A 20,644-nucleotide genomic window follows, 5' to 3' on the forward strand; every position below is an offset into this window, starting at 1 on the left:
AAAATAGAGGCAAAGAAAAATACAAAATAAAAATAATTAACAAAGTAAAAAGGAAAAAAAGACAAACCCCTCCCACCATATAAATACAGATTCAAACAAAAAAGAAAAGAAAAAAAAACACAAAAATACATCACAAACAATTAAAAACATTTAAAAACAAATTCATTATTTCCAAATCCTCAACTGTCATTACCTTCTTTCTTAGACCTCCTCCTCCTCCCTTTCTTTGTATCCTAGTTATTAATTATCCCAGCAAATCCTTTCCATATTTCATAATATTCTGTCATTACATTACCCTAACTGTTTTAGTCTTATCTTTCTATAATAAGATAAATCTTAAAGCTTAAAACTTAAATCTTGTCCTTACCAGCTTCTCATAACCATAACATTCTTTCATAATTCTTTAAACATTTTTGCTAAAGCCAAGTAATTTCATTCCAACATTTTTCTAACGTTCATCAATTTTATAAAGCAATTCTAATGGTAGAGAAAAGAGATACAAACAAATCCAATCTTCATCCAACATCCCTTCCTCCTGGTTCCGGGTTTTGTCAGTCCTTATTATCACGTCGATCTAGCCCATTAACCTGGCAACCTTATATCCGAGGCCCCTAGACATAACTTTCCTGGGGCTTACTTCTGAGTAGACACTGTCAGCTGTGAAAAGCAGTGGACAGTTAGCAGCAAGTGAAAGGGTTACGTGATCCACACTCCCATTCTCACCCATTCTACAATGGGGGGAAGTCTCCTGGCATATCTCCCCAACAACTGGAAGACTTGGCAGAGAGCTGAATGTTGGATCTCTGATGCTCAAAGCAAGAATTGTCTCCACAGGCATGTCAATGGGCTCCCCTTGCCCAATGAGGTTGATCCTGGCTGGGGCTTTTGGGCAGCTGAGTCCAGCAGCATTGGACAACACTACATTGCCTACCCCCCACTACATTGATGGGGGAAGATCTTGTATGGAAACATATTAGAATCATAAAATTATAGGGCTGGGAGGAACCCCAATTCTGTAATGAAGGGTTCATGGCTTAAGAATCCCTGGCGGATGGTCACCCAATTTCAGGCAATATGTTTCACCATCCAGCTTTCTCTAACCAAGTCAGCAGTCTTGCACCAACTGTTACAACAGGAATCTTACGTGTTTTATTACTGATTGCAGATTTTTGTGATTGCAAATTTTGAGGTCAACACCTAAACCAGTGTGTCAAGTGGAGTTTTCTCTCATTTCCCTGAGTGCAGTCATCCCTTTTTCATCTTCGGTCTGCGTTACTCATACCAAGACTGTGCTCAAAGCACCAAAATCCCCACGAATGTGAAATGCCAACCAATTTCCTATCCTCATTGCACCCAGACGTAAGAGGACTAGGATGCAGAGTTTGGGCACAAAGAGCATTGAAGTGTTTAGGTTTGCATTCAAGCCTCTGCCTTGCAAAACCTTTGAGGGAAACCTGAATAGGACTCCATCTGGTCTGTTTGCTTGTAATTATTATTTATTGCATTTGTATCCCACCTTTTTCTCCAAGGAGTACAAGAAGGTGCACACAGTTCCCCCCCACCTCATTTAATCCCCACAACAACTTTGTGAGGTAGGTCAGGTTGAGAGGCAGTGACTGCTGGCCCAGGATAACCCACTGAGCTTCATGGCTGAGTGGGATTTGAACCCTGGTTTCTGCCAGGTCCTAGTCTGACCCTCTAACCACTACACCACCCTGCCTCTCTTTATGCCCTCCAAAAGCTCAGGATAGCCTATATGATTATCCCTCTCACTCTGTCCTCACAATAACTTTGTGAGGTCGGCTAGGATATGCGTGAGCGGCCGACCCAAAGTCGCCTTCTAAGCTGCCTGCCTGAGCCTGGATTTGAACCCTTGGCTCAATGAATACTTTAAGCAGAAGCCCTTATGCATTCAGCTGGAATGGTTTTTTTGTTTGTTTGTTTTTAACTGTTTTTATTAAAGATTTTCTTAGCTTATGAAAGTTACGTGCATTGTCTCTATTTTCAGATCGTAAAATCCTTTCTACAGATCAGTTATATTTGATGTGAGACTTTAATGTTGAGGAAATGGAGCAGTAACAACTTCACCCTTTCAGACAAAATAACCATGATCAAAACATGATCACCCTCCCAAAATTAACCTCCATATTCCAAAACCTCCCAATCTGGATTCCCCCAACCTACCTCCCTAAATGGCAGGGGGGGAAACTACACTTGTTTATTTTCTCACACAAAAACCCAAGGATAAACTGAAATGAAAACGTTCTTCAGTTGTTTCTGGAAAGTGCAACAAAGGGGCTGCCTGTTGCATCCCAACAAATATGCTGTTCTGCAGAACTAGGACATCGGGAAGATTTTGTACCCCGTGATCACTGCAGGATCTCTGGAGTGGATCTTTCCCTTGAAGGGAAACTGGTTTATTGCTCCAACCATTGCCCCACCCTCCTTGGAAGTGAACGACACATTGCTGTGTTAACTTTGGGTCTGCGCCCAGCATGGTCTGAACCCCCCCCCAAACCAACATTCCATCCCACCCTGCGACCCACCAAGCCCCTCCAGGGGACACCCTTTTGCTCTTTTGGAGATTGGAACATTAATGAATCTTTTTGTGGAAAATGAGATCAGCCAAGCCCGCCTCCCCCGACAGAAGTTTCGGCGGTTTGAAGCTGGATTTTCAATCCCCCACGGTGCGATTGGGACTGACAAAGAAAATAGCTTGATGTAATCCCATTGAGATGTTTTTGTTGGAATGCCACGAGAGGACTCGTTCGCAACGCGCACACACACAAAAAGAAAGTCTATACTCCCGCCACCGCGACACACACTCGCAGAAGTGCGTGGAGGCAAACTGGCCGGCATGGAGCCAGAGGCTGGACTGGGTGTGGAAAGAAAACACAGACGCTTGCCAGCCCAGTGGGGGCAGCAGATTTGGGCTGGGCTGCCAAATGTGGGGGGCCAGTCAGGGGAGAGACGCAGAGGAGTTCAAGGGAAGGACATATTTGTGGAGGAGGCCAACCAGTGGATTGCCAAATAACTCGAGGTGGGCAGCACTAATATTGTCCACCCCAGGGCACAGGTAAAAAGGCAAATGATGGTTTCCTCCCGCTTCCCCAAAGAGAGGGATGGAGATGGCCTGGAATAATTCGTGGTGGCGTATAGATTCATCACACAGTTGTCTCTCATGGACAGACCCAGGGGACAGTTGCTGGATCAGGGCAATGGCCCATCTAGTCCAGCATTCTGTTCTCACAGTGGCTGACCAGATGCCTGCAGGAAGTCAGCAAGCAGGATTCATGCACAAGAGTACTCTCTCCAGTGCCAATTTGAATAAAATAGTGGGGAGGTAAGCTCTGCCCCACACAATCAATCATAAGATGTGACATACTCACATCATTTGAATGGCAATGCCCATTAATTTTGGGGGAGGGCCATCCTCCTCAAATATTTTATTGGGTGGCCCCAAAGGGACCTCAGCCCCTAGGTGTTGGCTCCTATGGTTTCCACAAATGGTATTCAGAAGCATTGCTGTCTTCAGCTGTGGAGGCAGAGCAGAGCCATCGTGGCTAATAGCCATTAACATACCCTCCAACATTTCGCCAAGAAAATAGGCACGTCCCATTCCATAACAATAATTTTATGATTTGTATCCCACACATCTTACTGGGTTGCCCCAGCCACTCTGAGTAGCTTCCAATATATGTAAAAACACAATAAAGCATTAAATGTTTTTTTAAACTTCCCTATACAGGATTCATATGGCTTGGGGGTCTGATAACTCCATGCCCTCCAACATTTCTCCAATGAAAATAGGAACATCCTAAGGAAAAGGGGGACATTCTGGGATCAAATCAGAAATCAGGGTGGCTTCTCTAAATCAGGGACATCCCTGGAAAGTACGGACAACTTGGAAGGTCTGCATTTATAGCCTTCTTCCCCCCTTGAAAGCACATTGGAAGGGCGTTCTTTCAAAGAATTCCAGGGCCTGTCGTTGAGGGTTGGTAGTAATGGTAATTCTGAAAGGGGGGATACTACAGTTCCCAGAATTCTCTGAGGGAAAGAATGAGCTTTGGAAGTGCTTTAAAGGGATAGTGTGTGCACAACCTCAGTCTTTCTTCAGGGACATCATCAGTCAAAAACAACATGTTGCATCATGTACAGAAGACAACAGGAAGCCAATGGGATTGTTGGAGCAGTGGTGGCATGGAAGCTGCCTTGAGGTTACCAGAGTGTAGACAACAGTAGTTAGACTACCCCTGTCCAGATAGGGGCGTAGCTGGGCCACCAGCCGAAGCTGATGGAAGGCACTCTGGGCCACTGAGGCCACCTGAGCCTTGAGCGACAGCAAAGGATCCAGGAGGACCCCCAAGCTACGAACCTGCTCTTTCAGAAGAAGTGTAACCCCATCAAGAGCAGACGATCTCCCACCATCCAGTCTAGGGAACCACCCACTAACAGTGCCTGTCTTATCTGGATTGAGTTGCAGTTTGTTGTCTCTCATCCAGTTCATTACTGAGGCAAGACACTAGTCCAGCACTTCCACTGCCTCACCTGCAGATGTAAAGGTGAAACAGAGCTGAGTGTCATCAGCATACTGCTGACAATGTACTCAGAACCTCTGGATAACCCCACCCAGCGGTTTCATGTAGATGTTAAACAATATGGGGGATAGGATTGAGCCCTGCAGAACCCCACACTGAAGGTGCTATGGGGCTGAAAAGCATTCCCTAAGCAACACCCTCAGGGAACGACCATCCAAGTAGGACTGGAACCACCGCAAAGCAGTGCCACCCACTCCTAGTTTGGAGAGTCGCTCCAGAAGGATACCATGGTCGATGGTATTGAAAGCTGCTGAGGGGTCAAGAAGAATTGACAGGGACATGTTTCCCTTCTCTCTCTCTCTCTCTCTCTCTCTCTCTCTCTCTCTCTCCAGAGATAATCATACAGGGCAACCAAAGCAGTTTCTGTACCAAAACCGGGCCTAAAACCCAATTGAAATGGATCCAGAAAATCAGTTTCTTCCCAAAGCACCTGGATTTGGTCTGCAACCACTCTCTCCAGAACCTTGCTCAGTAAAAGAAGATTGGCAACTGACTGGTAGTTAGTTAGGTTTTCTGAATCCAGGGAAGGTTTCTTAGGGAGTGGTTTTAGCACTGCCTCCTTCAAACAGGCAGGGATCATCCCCTCTCGTAAAGAGGCATTGATCACCTCCCTGGCCCAGCCACCTGTTCCCTCCCTGATGGTTTTTACCAGCCAAGAGGGGCAAGGGGCTAGAGTGCTAGTGGTCACCCTGACCGATCCAAGCACCGTGTCCACATCCTCAAGCCTTACCAACTGAGCCTGAATCTTTAACTGGGCCTGCAAACATCCTCAAATTGCATTCTTTCTCTTCCTGTGAGTTTTTCTTTAGGCAGTCCTATTTGTTTTTGATTGCCCCTCCCCCCCTTTAGTCTTCAATAAAACATCTCATGCTGGAAGTGAATGTTTTGGTGTTTGAACCAGACTCTATCAGCAACACCTTGTGAATGTTTCCTAGTGGGCTTCCGCTAATTGTTCTGGAAATGGCGTTGGGATAAGGAAACAGGATGTTGCAACACAATGCTTATGAATGTAGGTGGAATAACAGCGTCACGAGTTGGTTTAAGAAAAATAATGAATGGGCATTGCTTGTAGATGGTGGATCAACATAGCAGACTTCAGAAGCGGCTACGTATGTCCCTCAGCTTCTCTGAATGAGTTGTATAGACTGGTGGCTTCCCAACTGTGTTCCTGGGGAACATTTTGTTCCTGGTTGAGAAGATCAGTCATGACAGACAAGATTCCCTGGGAGATAGGATGTCCGATACTGCTGGGCTTTTCTTATATAACGGTCAACCCACAAGGTAGCACTGGGTTCATTCTAAGGCAAATTTTCATCTAGTGTGGGATGGGATTCAAAATTCAGTAACTGAGCACATGTTTGCATGGATAAAGTCTTAAGTTCAACCCATAATATCTTCTGTTAGTGGTGATGAGGGAGACTTCCAGCTGAGACCTTGAAGAGCCCACTGCCTCTTTGAGTGGACCAGCCTTCCCCTGCCCCTCCAGATGTTTGGGAATTTGGTTTCCGTTATCCCTGACCATTGGGCATGTTGGCCGGGACTGATGGGAGTTGTGGTCCCACAACATCAGGAGGCACCGGGTTGGACAAGGCTGGAATAGAGAATACTGGTTGAGATGGGCAAACAGCCTAAACTTCTGGGGGAGCTGTGGTGAGCAGGGGTATGGTCTCTGAAGCCATCTCTGTAACCTCCATGGTGATTCATGAGCTTCGCCTGACCATTCTCCTGCTGAGGTTGCATGGGTAACCTCAAGCTTCAAGGCAAAATTTAGCAGAGCTGCAGTGGGAGAGTGTTTCTGGAAGGATCTGTTTATGTAAGGTACTGAGGCAAGAGAAAAAACAGCAAATTAGAACCGAGAGTTCCTGCTAGTGTGCCTAATCATTGAGCACAAATGTGGAGATCTATGCCCAGGAACTGAATTGGAGTAGCCTATTGATAGATACTATTATCTGGGGTGAGGAGATAAGTAACTGAAGTAGACATTACGTAGCACTGTGATCCTGACTGATAGAGTAGTAGTTTATTGGAAAATGAAGTTTTAGAATAAGGGTCGAGATCATTTGCAAGGGGGTCAGATAGTTTATAAGAAATCGTTGAGATACTAGTGAAATTCATGGTGGGGTTTGTGGAATATATTTATTAAAGGAATAGTGCAATGTTATTCAAAATGAAGGGATTGTGAAATATACATAGAAAGCTGTGCTTATTGTGGGTTGTGAATTTTATAGAGGGTCTGGAGGAAGTATCTGTGTATTTGAGGAATGTGATAAATAGATAAATGAAGATGTAACCTATTCAGGGAACCAGTCCTCATTAAGAACAAATCAATACAGAATAAAGATGAGACTGAATATTCACAGAGTGTTAGTGAGTGTCCTCCAGGACATGAAGAATAGGTTTCATAATTTCAGTGATAATATTAAAGGCTTTGAAAAAGGATGAATTAGTAAATAAGAAAAAAAGATAAAATTAGAAATAAAAGTAAAACTAAATACGTTTGAGAGAAGTTTTTTTTTTAAGGATTTTAATCCATAATGAATAAATAAGGTATTTCAGAAAGCAGAAGTACACAGCAAAATTGTCACTGTTATGAGAAAAGTGGAAAAGATGAAAGAAGAAAACAGATTCACCGAAGCAGTGAGCAAGATTGATGAACCTTAGATAAGCATAAAAGAAAGTCATTTAGTGGAAGAAGAAAACGAATGTAGTTGTGCTAACAGTGAGAACGGAGGCATTGAAGAGCTAAGCAAGTTGCTAGAAGAATTATTAGCAACCATCCTAGCAGGGGAGTAGCATGGGGGGTGCGGTAAGTGCGGTCCGCCCCAGGTGTCCCCACTGAGGGGGGGTGACAAAATGGTGGGCGGCAGTCACCACGGGGCCTGCAGCGCACCCGAGCCACACATCTCTCCTGGGAGTGACGTGGTGGCCACTGGCAGAGGAAGAGGCGTGAAGGGGGAGTGCACTGCCCCCGCCAGCGAGATCCTGGCAAGGTGCCATCATGGCTGCCCCCCCACCCGCGCTGGGCACCACGCCCCTATGGGTGGTGCGTCACGCCCCCAGGATGAGCGCCAGCCCCGCCCCCACCTGCTCTCCACCCCCTGGTGCTGGAGCATGAAGCTCCACCACTGGTGGTGGCTCCCCCTCAGCTGTAGGGCAGTTGAGTGGGAGGAGGGAGGCAGACACCTCAAAGGCGCTGTGGTGCCCCCATGGGTGACTGGCCCCACCCCCAGGCACAGGGCATGCACCGCCCCAGGCGCCCGATCGGCTTGCTCCACCGCTGCATCCTAGGAACGAAAGTGGATCATTGTCAGTTGAGCCAAAATATACATACTGGGCCTGTGAAAGTAGGCAAGTCCATGGGGAGGAACTCACAGGTGCTTTGGTCTGGTCTTTTTTCACTCCTGCAGAGCACTGAGCAAAGTCCCTAGTCCTCCATCTGCTCTGCAGGATTTCTCAGGCCTCTGGGGCAGGTTTTGTGGGGCTAGGAGGGTCAAGTGGAGGACAGAGGAACCCTGTGGCGGTAACAGTTGTCTGCTCATGCTAGGTTGGATCTCACACTTGGATTTTTTTTGGAGCATTTCCACTGTTGAAATAATGCTATAGGTAAAGGAAGGATCATCTCCTGCCACACTGGTGTGGCGCACCACACTCTTTGAGAACCACTGCTGAAGATCAATCAGTGTGGAAAGGGGCTGTCCCTACAGTGAGGCAGAGGGAGGCAACTGCCTCAGGCAGCCCATTCTGGGGTCTTTGAAGGGCAGCACTTAATTCATTGTTGTGTTTTTACTGCCGTTGGGAAGTTTGTGCCTTGACTTGAGGAGGCGCCATTTGTTTGCTTCATTCATCAACAGCTTCCTTTGGGGAAGGGGGTCAGAGGTCAATGGCAGAGCTCGGGTCTTGCAGGCAGAGGGTTCCAGGTTCAATCCCTGCCATCGCTGGAGAGTCTTTCCCGCAAGTCGGCGTGTAGACAGTGCCGACCGAGATGAGCCAATGGCCTGACGCAGTCCAAGGCAGCTTCCTGTGTTTCTTGCTATGAAGCATCTCAAAGCAATTTTGCAATGAAGAACGGCATCTTTAACATAAAAAGCTACAACAAAGCATGCAGCGACTTCACATATCAAAACAACAGTTAGCTCCTCCAAATGCCTTCCACGCCAGGTCTGCTTTAAGAGAGGAAGTTTGGAAATGGCCGGCTTGGTTTTGTTCAAAAGGACATTTGATGTTTTCTGTGGTTCTGCGTCTTTTTATTTCCTTCTGATGTGGCGTGCTAACAAAAGGTAACCTTCTGACCGGAGAGTCGTCCTTTCATATTCCCCCTCACCCCACATTTGTTTATCCTTTCTGAACGGGGAAATCAAACCACAGGACCGTCGGACAGAGCGTCTCTCGGTCTGGTTGGGCACGTGGCTAGAGAGGCTTCTAAACTTTCCTGCACCAGGAATAAAAACCAAAGCTTCGGGAAGCGAAAAGGACTTAACGCTCAAGCTTCAGATTAAAGAGAAGCAAACATGGCTGCAGATGGAGATGGATTTTATTCGGAATGATTTGCTGTGTTTCTCAGCCCAACCAGCTCCACATCAGTCGCCTGCCTTCCTCTCCCTCCTCGGAGGAAGTTTAACCCTTCTCATCTCTATGGCTGGCCCTGCCATGGGGCACTGGGAGGCAGTTGCCTCAGGCGGCAGGTGTTGGGCAGTGACAATAGGAGGAGCAGCCCTCCAGTTGTTCTTCCTGAGAACCTGATCCCTTCTGTGGGAGGGGAGAGCTGTGCATGCTCCTCACACACTAGACTTCTGGTGAAGGATGCTACCTAGTCACTAGTGTCGAAGCAAGATTCTGTGAACAGATTAGGGGTGGAGAAGGGGAACACAGCATCTTGTCCTTGACCCCAGGCAGCAAAATGTCTTGGGCCAGCCACACGACCGATTAAGACCACTTCGCCTACGGGAAGACACAAGATCTACCCACTTTGGAAGAATGGCAGATGAAGGTGATGGACTATATGGGATTGGCAGAAATGACCGGCAGAATCCGAGACCAGGGAGAAGAGTCGGTGGAAGAAGATTGGAAGAAATTTAAAGACTATCTACAGAAATATTGTAAAATCAATGAATGTTAGAATGATGTTGGATTGAAATTAAGTGGTTTCCAGCTGTAATGCTTTAAGAGAATATGAAAAAAAAGGATTATAAATAGGTAATAATATAATGGTAAGGATTTGCTGAACTAATAATTTGTGGTGGAATACAAAAAAGGGCGCGGGTGGCGCTGTGGGACGCGGGTGGCGCTGTGGGTAAAACCTCAGTGCCTAGGACTTGCCGATCACATGGTTGGCAGTTCGAATCCCCGTGGCGGGGTGCGCTCCCGCCGTTCGGTCCCAGCGCCTGCCAACCTAGCAGTTCGAAAGCACCCCCGGGTGCAAGTAGATAAATAGGGACCGCTTACCAGCGGGAAGGTAAACGGCGTTTCCGTGTGCTGCGCTGGATCGCCAGATGCAGCTTGTCACGCTGGCCACGTGACCCGGAAGTGTCTGCGGACAGCGCTGGCTCCCGGCCTATAGAGTGAGATGAGCGCACAACCCTAGAGTCTGGCAAGACTGGCCCGTACGGGCAGGGGTACCTTTACCTTTACCTTACAAAAAAGGGAGGTATGAGGAGGTCCAGGAAACAAGTTAAAGGAAAATAAGCAATTGAAAATTTATGTGTTTTTAAATTTTTTTTTATTCTGTATTTTTGTTATACATCTGTTTTTTCCTTTCTTTTATTTTATTGTAATATCTTAAACAATCTTAATAAATATCTTATTTTTAAAAAAAAGACCACTTCGCCTGCGGTGCCTGGGGCAGGGGCCAACTTTGGTATTGCAGAGGGGAGGGTTAAACACCCACCGAATCTGCAGTCTCTCCCCCCCCCATTGCTCAGCTGATTGGCAGGGAACAACTGATTGGCAGGAGAAAGGAGACTGCAGCCCTCTTGCAGTGGGATGGACGAATGATGAAAGGGGAAATGCATGGCCATCATTAGAGCAAATCAGAATAAAGTTTCTGTGTCACATAACTTTGGCTGATTAGCAAGAGGGAGACACCACGAGTCACATAAAATTGGGCACTGCCTCGCATGTGTCCTGTGGGCAACTGTTTGCCCACCTTTGAACTAGACACAGAAAGGAAGGACGTGCTTTTCGGGGAGTACATGCATATTAACTGGAGAATGTGCATATTACCCAGAGAATGTTCAAAAACCCTTTTCAGATGCATGCATTATATCCAAGGCCTGTTGGAGATTGTGCCTGTTGACTGGATAATGTATAAAATGTTATTGAGATATGCATGATCCTCATTCCTTTTTTGGAGACTATGTACACTGACTGGGAAATGTGCACAATTCCCTCCATGGGGCATGTTAAATGTGCATAACGGCCAGTTGCAGACCCTCCAAGTGTCCCTATTTTCCAGGGACAGTCCCGGATTTACAGAAGCTGTCACAGTTTCTGATTTGATCCTGGAATGTCCTGCTTTTCCTTAGGACATCCCTATTTTCATTAGATAACTGTTGGAGGGTATAGTAGGATGTCCCTATTTGCGTCGGATAAATGTTGGAGGGTATGGAGTTATCCAACCCCAGAGTCATCTGAAGGCAGCCCTGTATAGGGAAGGTTATTTTTAATGTTTAATGTTTTATTATGTTGTTATTTGGGAAGCCACCCAGAGTGGCTGGGGCAACCCAGTCAAGTGAGTGGTGTATAAATAGTACAGTTATTATTATAGAATAGGACATCCCTATTTTCATTGGAGAAATGTTGACTGCTATGCAGTTTTTTATGCACATTAGCAACTTCATAGGCATTGTACCTAACTGTTGTGCTTCATTTAACCTCTCAACTTTGCATGCGAGACAAAACCTCTTAGCAAAATTCAATATATTGTTGAGAAGGAAGAGTGAAGTCTGTTGCACGAGCAGAAGTCTGGCCTGCTCACATGCAGATGGTGTTGGATACTATTATTACCTATTAGAAACAGGCACGTCCAACAGGTAGATCGTGATCTACCGGTAGATCACCGGCTCCTCCCAAAGAAGCTCAACAACTTTGGCTCCCCTAAAAAAAGCTCAACATTTTTGCCCTGCACCCCAAAGAAAAGAAATGGGGCTTACCTCCCCCCTGAAAAAGCTCTACACCTGTGACCTGAAACCCCAAAAAGGGGATAGATCACCACCAGTTTTTAACTATGTGAGTAGATCACAGTCTCCAGTCTCTTGGGAGTTGGCCACCCCTGGATTAGATGATCCTTGGAGTCCCTTCCAACTCTATGATTCTGTTTTCCCCTCCAGGTTGCTAGCATTTTGTGGGAGGGATTCAGAAATTTAGGTTTGTGAAATTAAAGTACAGCTTTCACACCATCACAACTAATTTACTTCTTTTTTAAAAAAAAACCAAACTGGGTTTTTTGTGGTTAGGAAAGTGGTGTACCCCAAGGTGAATGAATGATGAAAGGGGAGGTGCATGGCCACCATGTGAGCAAATCAGAATAAAGTCTCCTTGCCATATAACTTTTGCTTAAACCAGAAAGAATGCTCAGTGCTGAGCAAACATAGTCTAACCTCTCTGTATGTTTTGTGCAAGCAAACCAGCAGGATGAAGGCTCAGTGAACAAGTCACCTGTAGGAGCCCCTTCTTCCAAAGACCTATAGGGTTCATGACTTCCCTCCTTTTCTTGCCCTTTAAATTCTGGCTGCAAGGGAGACAGAAAGTAGAGAAAGCTGCTGCTTGCTTTCTGCAATGCAACGTGCTTCACTTATTTATTCGTCGAGGAAGTGGTTTGGTTTGCAAAGTAGCCAGTTCTTGAAACCATCTTCTCCCTGGCCCCGAGCATCTCCAGCTGAAAAGACCATAAAACCTGCTAAAACAATATTTACAACTGTGTCTGCAATATGTGACTGTGTATTTATAGCCTTGGGTCAATGCTGACAAATAGGGATGCCTAATTATTCCGCCCCCCCAAATGAAAGGAACAACAGGGGAGAGGGAGGGAGGGAGTGGGGAGAGAGAAAGCGGATCATTGCATGCACGCTTGGGGGGGGGGGGGGAGAGAGAGAGAGAGAGAGAACATGCTTCTCTCCACCCCCCTCCCCCGTCTGGTCTGTGGGCAATTGAGCGGCGCTGTAAATTGTTATGTACATACCAGATGTAAGTGAGCATTAAGGGGAAAGTGGGGCGTATTTGGTGGAAGAGGCAAGGCTCGGAGTCTTGAACTGATTTGCCAGCTCGGATCAATCCAGCACCAGGCCCAGGTGGTTCTTGTTGGGATTAGCATGACAAGTTTAGCCCGGCTGCCAAATCAGCTGCAACAGTTTTGGCTGCCTCTGCTCTGCTGCTCCAAACCAAGAACAGAGTGCAGTAGACTCTCCTGCATGGGAGGCTTTTCAGCAGAGGTTGGATATCCATTGGTCAAGGATGCTTTAAGCTGCGATTCCTGCCTTGCAGGGGGGTTGGACTAGATGACCCTCAGGGGTCCCTTCCAACTCTACAATTGTGTGATTAAGAAGGGATGTGTGTGTGTTTGTTTTTTGAAATTGTCTGTTGATGGATTTATTTCGAACCATTTTATGTTCACCCTTCAGGCCTCCCTCCTTCCTTCCCTTCCCTAACGATATGCCTGAGTGTCATTCCTGCATTGCAAAGAGTTCAACTAGGTGACATATTTGCTTCCTTCCAACTCTACAATTCTGTGATTCTATGATCAGGTCTAGGAGAGATTTACAGGGATGAGATGGACAGTGGATGGAAAATGGCAGCCTTACAGAAGTGAAAGGGGTTTCAGAAGGAAGAGCTGAATGTTGCTCAGCTGGTTGCTGTTGGTTTTTTGCTTTTTTTAAAAAATTGTGGTAAGATCTGTCTGTATACTCTGGACCAGCTCTGCACATCTCATGACCTACTGAGCTGATGAATCTAGATTGAGTGGCCCTGCCAGATGGTTGTCAATGTCAAGGCTGCTGCCTTTGCAGTCCCAACAAGACCAGGAGGTTTAAAGAAGTTCTAAAGAGAGCCAGTGTGGTGTAGTGGTTAGGAGCAGTAGTCTCGTAATCTGGGGAACCGGGTTCGCGTCTCCGCTCCTCCACATGCAGCTGCTGGGTGACCTTGGGCCAGTCACACTTCTCTGAAGTCTCTCAGCCCCACTCACCTCACAGAGTGTTTGTTGTGGGGGAGGAAGGGAAAGGAGAATGTTAGCCGCTTTGAGACTCCTTAAAGGGAGTGAAAGGCGGGATATCAAATCCAAACTCTTCTTCTTCTTCTAAAAAGCAGCAGCAACAACAAGAACAGCAACCAGGCCATATTTTTCCACTTATGCATTGTCAAAAAAGAGGAGGCTGTATCCAACCCTATTTGCCCTATTCAGAGTAGACCCATTGGCATTAATAGGCACAGCTAATGTAGGGCCATTAATTTAAGTGGTCTCCTCTGATTAGAAGTTGGATATGGCTCAGGAAACGCATCCCCCCCCCTAAAAAAGTCAAATGATGATACAGATTTGCATACATTCTGCACAGGGGCGCCAACTTCTGCCCCAGGTTGTGGGTGCCCAATGGCACCCATGACATAGTGTGATGTCATGATGTCATGACGTCATGGCATCATGTTACATCAACACGCCGCAGTGGCGCTTCTGAGGACTGGCAGGGCCTCCAACATGATCTCCGAGGCCTTGCGCATCTTCCCCCGTGACTTCCGGGAAGGGCCTCTGACGTGACTTTCAGTAGAAGCCAGAGGTTGCATCAGAGCCCATGCTGTGGACCCACAATTTTTTGTGTGGGTGCCTGGCCCCCTAGGGTCCCCTGTAGTTTGTGCCTATGATTCTGCATATTTAGACCTGGCTCTAGGTGTGGTTGGAGAGTAAGGGGCTGTTGAGAGGTAAGGGATTATTCCTCCTCCATACTAATGAAGCCGTGCTGATGTGAATGGCTTTTGTGCGGTGGAGGTGGAAAGACTTGTGAAAAGCACCACCACAACTTCACTGTGCTTGAAAACGGTAATATGAAACTCCCTGGCTGGAGCTGATGTCCAGAACATCTGGAGGGCAGCAGGTTGGCTAAGGCTGCTCTAAAACATTTTGACTGTCTATTTTTAAGGGTTATCTTTTTTTTGTTTGTCGGTTTGTTCTTCACTTCCTCTGTTTCAGCAGATGTGCTTTGGTATGACATCAGCTGGACGTTGGCTCCCAAATTGCAATCTGGCCAACACTTGATTCAAGGAGTCGTTTCAAAACACAGCTCAAAATTGCTTGGGCGGATTCTTCCTCAGACGGCTCCTTTTGCCCTGAGAGGCATTCAGAAGTTCCAAAGTCAGGCCTGTTATTGTGAAGCAACAATCCCTGACAATGTGAGCCAGCCACCCCCTATATCTGATGGACTTAAGTGGTTCCCAAGTCAGTTGTGCGGAAGTCTTCGCCCCACCCAGGTCTGCAGGCTGCAGATAAAAACTCTGCTGCGCTTTCCTTGATTGCTTAGTCTGAGATGAAAGAGAAGTGAGTTAAGAGTCCCAATCTGAATTATTCCCAGGGCTTTCTCACTTCCCTCTGAGTTCCCTTTAGCTCATCTGCTGCCTCCTGTGTGTAGTGCACTTATTCCACTGGAATATATTCTCTAACCTTCCAAAACTAAAAGCATCATCGGCCACTTATCGCCAGGGATGGAGAAAGCCACCAATTTTGAATTTTCTCAGGCTTCTTATATTTTCAGTCTTCACCTTAGTCCACCCCATTTCCGCATCAGTTGGTAGGCAAAAACTGGCAAGCATTTTTGTGAGTATTTTTTCCTCAATGTGTGCATTTGGCAAACACTTCCCCAGAACGTCACGTCTTTGTGTACATTTGTCTCAACGATATATGTATTTTTGGTGTGCCCAAGCTTTCGCCTAAAATAATGCATTTTGGGACACAGTTTTTTTGGCTGGAGAACTAAACAAGCGTAATAAATAAACTTGCGCTGACAATTCGGAGAAGTGCGAATTTTGAAGGTTAAAAGCAACTGAGTTCACTTACTGGTTCATGAAGTGCACCTTGGGTAGATTGGCAATAAAATGTGAATGGAATAAGAATCTCCCCACACCTTCCATGTGGTTGGTTTCCCTTTGGAATAGCTATATGTAGACAGGAAACATGCATAATATGGCCCAGAGGGCAGAATTCAAAGTTTCAGTTTTGTTTATTTAAATTGAACAGTATATTTCTTTCTCTTATGACAGCCATCAAGTGTTTACGCCTGCAACCAAGTCTCAGAATCCAGATGTTGATGGTGCTGGGATGTGTGGGTACAGTGGTCAGCGAATGGGGGCTTCAGCACCCCAATCAACTCTTTGCCCCTCCCCATCGCTAGCAAAAATAGACTAAATTGTGCCAGTTTTTATAACAAATTTAGATCGCAGGATTCAACCTTCCTGGATGAAGAATGCTTTAGAGCAGGATCTTAATCTTTTGTGAGGTGAACTGTACACAGAGCCAAGGAACTAGGATAACAAGATGTCTAGATTTAGGGCTTGTAAAATTTGGCGTTGCTTTGGAAAACTCTAAGGACCCTTGGGTGGTTTCCTAGAAAGGATTGCTTGCTCTTGGAGATTAGACTATTTTTGCTGTTATTTCGTAATCTACAAAAAATGTACACGCACAGGTGTGTCGCAGTGAGCTGCCACAAAAGGGGGAGAATTATCTGTAGCTCTGGTTGACCAGCTGGTGATATGTTTGCTTCTTCCACCTCATCCAGCACCTTCTACTTGTTTTCTGTATGAATTCTTTCCATACCTCTGTGAGCTCTTAAGGTGTTTTTCCTAGTGACGCCCCGCAATCGTCTCCCTATCCCCGCAGCCATAAAAGTGGCCGTCTTCTGTAGCACCATGCAGCTGTCTTGGGGGGAGGCAGGGGGTTGGGGCATGGTGTTGACAGTCCCAGGAACCTGGGCTATGTTCAGCTTGGCCACAGACAGAGCCCACAGCAATGTGCCAGGAATGCAGATCTACAAAATGGGGGAAAGCTAGAGAGCTGGCTCTCCACCAAGGGCAATGAAAGGCAAGCACAAGGCCCCTCTCTCAAGTTCAGTCTGGCTGGCTTTACAAAGATCAGGACAGGCCATTGTGTTGCAGGGAAGGAACTTGCCTAGGTTGCTTCTAGCCTGACTGGGTGATAGAAGCCTCTTTATCTGCTGCTGTAGATTACTGAAGGAGCCCAGCTGGCAGGGACCCCAAAGGGTCCCTTCTTAAATTTTGATGCCCAAAATTGGACGCAATATTCCAGGTGTGGTCTGACCAAGCAGGATAGAATGGGACTATTACTTCCCTTGATCTGGACACTATACTTCTGTTGATGTAGCCTAGAATAGCATTAGCTTGTTTTGCTGCTGCATCACACTGTTGACTCAAGTTAAGCTTGTGGCCCACCAAGACCCCTAGATCCTTTCCATATGTACTGCTAGTATGCCAGGTGTTCCCCATCTTATATTTGTGCATCTGGTTCTTCCTGCCTAAGAGCAGAATCTTACATCTGTCCCTACTGAAATTCATTTTCTTAGCTTGGGCCCGCTTCTCCAGTCTATAAAGGTCATTTTGAATTCTGATTCAGTCTTCTGCGGCATTAGCCACCCCTCTCAGTTTGGTGCCATCTTCAAATTTGATGAGCATCTTTAATATTTGTTGCTGCATCTCCTTTGAGTATTTGGATGTTTACAAAGTTTGTCCAGGATTTTCAAAATGCTCAACTTGCAGACACTGAGAGTCACCAGTGTTGGGGCTTCCATCATAGCACAGCACACTCTATGCATTAGCATTTTCCAGTATGATGTGAATCTTCTGCCATAAGCAGCCTTCTGCATATGAAGCCATGCCAAACAAAAGGGCTGCTACTGTCATGGGGCCTGATTGACCAAACTGCCTCCACCAAGTGGTTTTTCATATATCTCAGCCCTCAGTCAGGATGGGCTAAACTGTTGATTTTGGGTTCTTTCAGTTTCTCATTCTTCCAATCTCAAATTGCAAATTTGCAGTTTCAATTTCCAATCTTTCAGTTTGGGGGGGCGGGGAACACACACTACACCAACATTTAGGTGTAGATTTCTTCTAATTTCACATATTTTTGCAAGCTGTTTCCCCTGATAAAATGCTGTGGGGTTTGTTTGTTTTTTTGCTATTTTGACTAATATAAATGATACTGATGGTGATGATAGCAACAACAGCAGCAACAACAATTTAATTTAATTTAATTTTTTGTACCCTGTCCATCTGTCTGGGTTTCCCCAGCATATTTTAATACATATGATTTGGTTAGAGAAGTGCACCAGATTCAGAGAACTGCAGATTTTGTAGGACAGCTGTCTTTTACTTCGCATATTGTTTTGGAAAGTGTGATTTAGGGAGGTTTGCATTAAAATCTGAGCGTAACTGGATTTCACCCTCACTCTGAGCTCTTAGCTATTTCAACTCCAGAACCCTCTCCAGAAAAAGGGGAGGCAGTAGACTGTTGGTGAATCTTTTGCTCCTGGTTCCAGTAAGTTCCAGTTAAGAGCAAGAGCCCATGAGTTTCACTTAACAGTTGGGTGGAGGTGCAAAATATCTGATTCAATCTGCAACTCTGAGGCAAACGCTAGTTTCAGGTAAAGCCTGCCTGGGCAGCTGCTTGCCAGCTCAAAGAGGGAGCATAACTTGAGTTTCTAGTCTAGTTTTGACAACCATTTTTAATTTTGGGTTTCTTCTCTTTGGCATCCAGGAGGCCCTCTCCGTGGTGAGTGAAGATCAGTCCCTCTTTGATTCCACCTACGGCGCTGCTGCTCACCTCCCCAAAGCAGACATGACAGCCTCAGGGAACCCCGATTATGGCCAGCCGCACAAAATCAACCCTTTGCCTCCTCAGCAGGAGTGGATCAACCAGCCAGTCCGAGTCAACGTCAAGAGGGAGTACGAGCATATGAATGGATCCAGGTGAGGAGGGACAAAAGGCTGTGCTGTTTTTCTAGAAAAAGAGGTGCCGGAACTCACCATTAACACAAACCTTGTTTTCTTATAATGGCAATGGTGCTCACCTGACAGAACTGCAAAAAAGCCCTGACAAAATGTGTGAACAGGATGCCTTGGTGCCAGCTTGGGATCCTTTGTGGGGAAGCTCAGAAAGGCACATAGAGGAGATCCTCACCTCTGGAGTTCAGGTTGCACTCTCCTACTGCAGGGCCAACAGTCTTTTTTTCCCCTCCTGAGGTGAAATGGGAAAGTGAAACCCTGCACACACCCACACCCACACACCCTTGCCAGCCTCGCTGCTTACTGGAGTTGTGTAGCTGTGGCTTCCAGGTTCTGGCAAAATCTCTGCAAGATCTCTCAGAGACCTCATGCGGCCTTCACAAACTCTGGTAAAATTGCATGAGGCCTTCGCAAGATTTCACAGGACTCTTGTGAGATCTTGCTGGAACCTGGAAACCGTCGCTAATTCTCCTCACTTCTCCAGCAGAGTGTGGGGGGGGGTCTTCCCCTACATCCAAGTAACCGATGCCAATCCCCCCCTCCTGAAATAGAATTTGGTTCTAGATAAGAGCTTCTGGCAACTGGCCATAATGTGGAAGGAAAAAAGGGAGAGCTGTTGCATGAAATTCCAGCACACACTGAAAAATAGGGAAGGGGAACTTGCCCTCCCGCAATGCTGTTGCTGGTCTACAGCTCTCATCATCCTTGGCCACTGGTTTTCAGACTCCAGGATAAGGGTTTAGGGTTGTCACTTTGTGGTCCAGAGGTGCTACATACATATACAGTGGTACCTTGGGTTATGTATGCTTCAGGTTACATACGCTTCAGGTTACAGACTCCGCTAACCCAGAAATAATACCTCAGGTTAAGAACTTTGCTGCAGGATGAGAACAGAAAGTGGTGCTTCAGGTTAAGAACAGTTTCAGGTTAAGAACAGACCTCCGGAATGAATTAAGTACGTAACCAGAGGTACCACTGTACAGGACAGCTGCCTCTAGATATGCCAGGGGCATCAGAGCTGTGTCCCCTCTGCACCACAACCTGGAAACTCAGCACCAGAGAACAAAATTGTGCTGTGACCTGCAAATTGCAGTGTGCTTCTTTGTAGAGCACAATTTCTCTCTTCTCCCCAGTAGTTTTGGCAAACTGGCCTTTACACCCCATAGAATCGTAGAGTTGGAAGGGATCTCCAAGGATCATCCAGCAATTCAGGAACCACAGCTAAAGAATCCCAGACCGATGGCCATGCAACCTCTTCTTAAAAACCTCCAATGAATGAGAGCCTGACACCTTCCGCCTTTGTGATCCTTGCCAGTCCCAATGCAAATACAGACAAATGGAGCCAGCAACTGTCAGGCCATAGGTCACCCTTTCGTACGCTTTTCTTCAGAGGGGCTACAAATGGGCATCTTAGCTGTGGTGTGGTTTTGCCCTGATGGCCCTTTTCATCCCATGATCAGCAACGGGTGAAACTCGCCGCTGGCTTGCTGTTTAGCCTCCCTTGTGATCTTCTTTCCTGCGCCTGAAATGAGGAAATTCAGAAGCAGCGCCTAGAGGCAGATAAACAGAATTGGTGGCTCATTCCAAGGAATCTTGTGCTCCAAAAGAAATGGGGACAATATGTCAGACTCCATGAGCCAAGGCAATTTGAATTATTATCCTTCCAACGAGAACCGGATAAATATTTTCTAGTGCCTGAGTCTGTGCTGGATTAGCAGCTTTTTTTTTTTTTTTGCAAACAGGACAACTCTGTAAGAATAATGCCTGGTGCTTTGATTTTAAGGTTGCTATAGGATTATGGAACTATCTGGGTGGGAATCTTAACCCCGACACCTTAGAGACAGCAATGTTAATTCTGAGCTCTGCTGGCAGACTCCATATGCCTGTCCCTGGGATATTTTCTTTATTGAAACAATTTTTTTATCGTTGTTTTCAATAACCACAACAAGCAAACAAACAAAAACCAGACAGTAGGAATGTCAACCTTTATCATTCAAAAATAGGAATTAATAAAAGATTCCCAAGAGCAATCTTCAGCTCCAGCGGTTCTCAAACTC

The 20,644-nt window shown here is 46.2% G+C and overlaps 1 protein-coding gene across 7 annotated transcripts in view; it reads left to right on the forward strand.

Moving 5' to 3' along the window:
- FLI1 (Fli-1 proto-oncogene, ETS transcription factor) overlaps nt 1–20,644 on the forward strand; it is a 120,180-nt gene that overhangs the window by 57,226 nt on the left and 42,310 nt on the right. For 5 of the 7 annotated variants that reach the window (XM_053366449.1, XM_053366448.1, XM_053366455.1 and 2 more), the window contains one exon: nt 18,340–18,551. The exons of the other annotated variants lie outside the window; for them this stretch is intronic. In XM_053366449.1, coding sequence (XP_053222424.1) covers nt 18,340–18,551 — 212 coding nt within the window. The remainder of the gene's footprint in view (nt 1–18,339; nt 18,552–20,644) is intronic. 7 annotated transcript variants of the gene reach the window in all.

Source organism: Podarcis raffonei, chromosome 15 (assembly GCF_027172205.1).
Source record: "Podarcis raffonei isolate rPodRaf1 chromosome 15, rPodRaf1.pri, whole genome shotgun sequence".
NCBI lineage: Eukaryota > Metazoa > Chordata > Lepidosauria > Squamata > Lacertidae > Podarcis > Podarcis raffonei.